The sequence below is a fragment of the Camelina sativa genome, chromosome 2 (assembly GCF_000633955.1).
Source record: "Camelina sativa cultivar DH55 chromosome 2, Cs, whole genome shotgun sequence".
Classification (NCBI taxonomy): Eukaryota; Viridiplantae; Streptophyta; class Magnoliopsida; order Brassicales; family Brassicaceae; genus Camelina; species Camelina sativa.
This window is the reverse complement of record NC_025686.1, coordinates 6813555-6815645: the sequence shown is the minus strand read 5'-3', so window position 1 is coordinate 6815645 and position 2091 is coordinate 6813555. Positions and strand designations below refer to the sequence as shown.

Genomic DNA, 2091 nt, shown 5'->3' with positions numbered 1-2091 from the left:
AACATGTTCGAACGGGAAAAAAAAAACATGTTTACAATGGATAGGGTGGATTTATATAGATCGATGAATGTACGTAATATTTTGAATCAACAAAAATAGTTAACACTATAATGACTAGTACTTTTACACAAGAAGGAGCGTTAACTAAGGAATAATGATCACAGAGGGTGGGCAGAGGAAAAACCAAGCTAACATTTTTTTTAGTCCACTCTAGAATATGCTCAACGAATTCTGCATCTGATCTGCCCAAAAAGAAAACCCATTTAAATAAATAAAAAACAAGGAAAACCAAAAAAATAATATCTTATGTAGATGTAAACATAAAAGCTGTAATCTGAAACAATGGATGATGCATTACTTGTGTTGTGTAGATATAAAGCTAGTTAAAGCAACCACAGCGTCCTTGTATTCCTCATATCCCTTGATACCATCCTCAGTACTACCGAATAGCTCCATCAGCTTGTCATGTGGTATCATGTCATTTGGATTCATCTCGTAGAAGATAGGTGTATGACTCGAAGCATTTTCATTTCCGCGCGTTTATTCATTTCCAGCAGCATCTCCTCCAAGAACCACGCCGAGCTTGTATGATTCTTGGTAATAATCATAAGTACGATCCTCGATTCTCGAATCTTGACAAAGAAATTATCGAGTTCGTCCTTTGACTCTATTCTAGTAATATCCTCCTCATCATCTGCTAAGACATTGATCCCACTCTTTTGCAAAGCGGCTCTAAGAAAGCTGGAAAACTTGCTCCGCATCTCTTGACCCCGGTAACATATATATACTTGATGTTGTGGCACAATCTATTTATGTTAATTACAGTAGAATAGTAGATAGAGAGAAATTAGTCGCAGGGTATAAGCTGCATCTATGAACTCAAATATAAATATGACTATATGAGGACTCTTTTAAGCAATTGTAATTTGTTAATGTCTAGCTAGGGAAGTAGTGAAGTTCTAAGAGAGAGAAGAAATCAGATCTAGTAGACATGTTCTTTTTATATATATTTCACTAGCTTTCTCTAGATCTACCAACTTTGAAATTCAGATTTTAATTCAGGATTACGTACATCTGATGAGGAAACGTTGTCCAGCATTGCTTTAACCTTCTCGACNTATTGATCTGTTTGTATTCTATGCTTGTGCTTGTGGAGTTATCTTATTTGGTATTTTATGTGTTTGTATAAAGTGAAACATGCTCTTGCTACTTTGATTGTGCAATGCTATGAGTCTTTGAATGAGGAAGATACAATTAGGTGTATAAGCGAGCAATCTTGATTTGCTTTGGTTCATTTTTGGCAAACTGATTCATGAGATTATTTGGTATTGTCTTTAGTGCTGCAGTAGATTCAGAAACACACGAAGAAATTGCAATCAAGAAGATAGGGAAAGCCTTTGACAACAAAGTAGATGCTAAGCGGACATTGAGAGAGATTAAGCTGCTTCGTCATTTGGAACATGAGAACGTAAAGTTTCCTACTCTTATCTTTCGCAGAAGCTCTTCAAATGATTAGCTAAAGGTGGTTTGGTCTTTACTTCTACAGGTTGTTGTTATAAAAGATATCATCAGACCAGCAAAGAAGGAAGATTTCGTAGATGTTTATATAGTTTTTGAGTTAATGGATACTGATCTTCATCAGATTATTCGATCAGACCAATCTTTAAATGATGATCATTGTCAGGTTCGTAACTCCTTATCTTTTACGGTTTTTTTTTAACTCGGCTATATGGTTTCAATATACTCTTTTCTTCTTGTGCAGTACTTCTTGTATCAGATTCTTCGTGGACTCAAATATATTCATTCAGCTAATGTCTTGCATCGTGACCTTAAACCGAGTAATTTGCTTCTGAATTCGAATTGTGATCTTAAGATTACGGATTTTGGTTTAGCAAGGACGACATCTGAAACAGAGTTAATGACAGAGTATGTTGTTACTCGATGGTATCGAGCACCAGAGCTGCTTCTTAATAGTTCTGAGTACACATATGCGATTGATGTTTGGTCTGTTGGTTGTATATTTGCTGAGATTATGACAAGGGAGCCTCTATTCCCAGGGAAAGACTACGTTCATCAGCTTAAACTTATAAC

At 35.7% G+C, this 2091-nt stretch overlaps 1 protein-coding gene and 1 pseudogene across 1 annotated transcript; one reads left to right on the top strand and one right to left on the bottom strand.

The window, feature by feature from the left end:
• The window catches only part of LOC109126453, an 11345-nt pseudogene continuing 9620 nt past the window's right edge, over positions 367 to 2091 (bottom strand).
• On the top strand, positions 1277 to 2086 carry LOC104749186 (mitogen-activated protein kinase 5-like; the record flags this gene model as incomplete). The annotated part of the gene is made up of 3 exons (XM_019229473.1): positions 1277 to 1468; positions 1547 to 1684; positions 1763 to 2086. Coding segments are annotated over exons 1-3 (618 nt in total), but the record flags the coding sequence as incomplete, so codon positions are not given.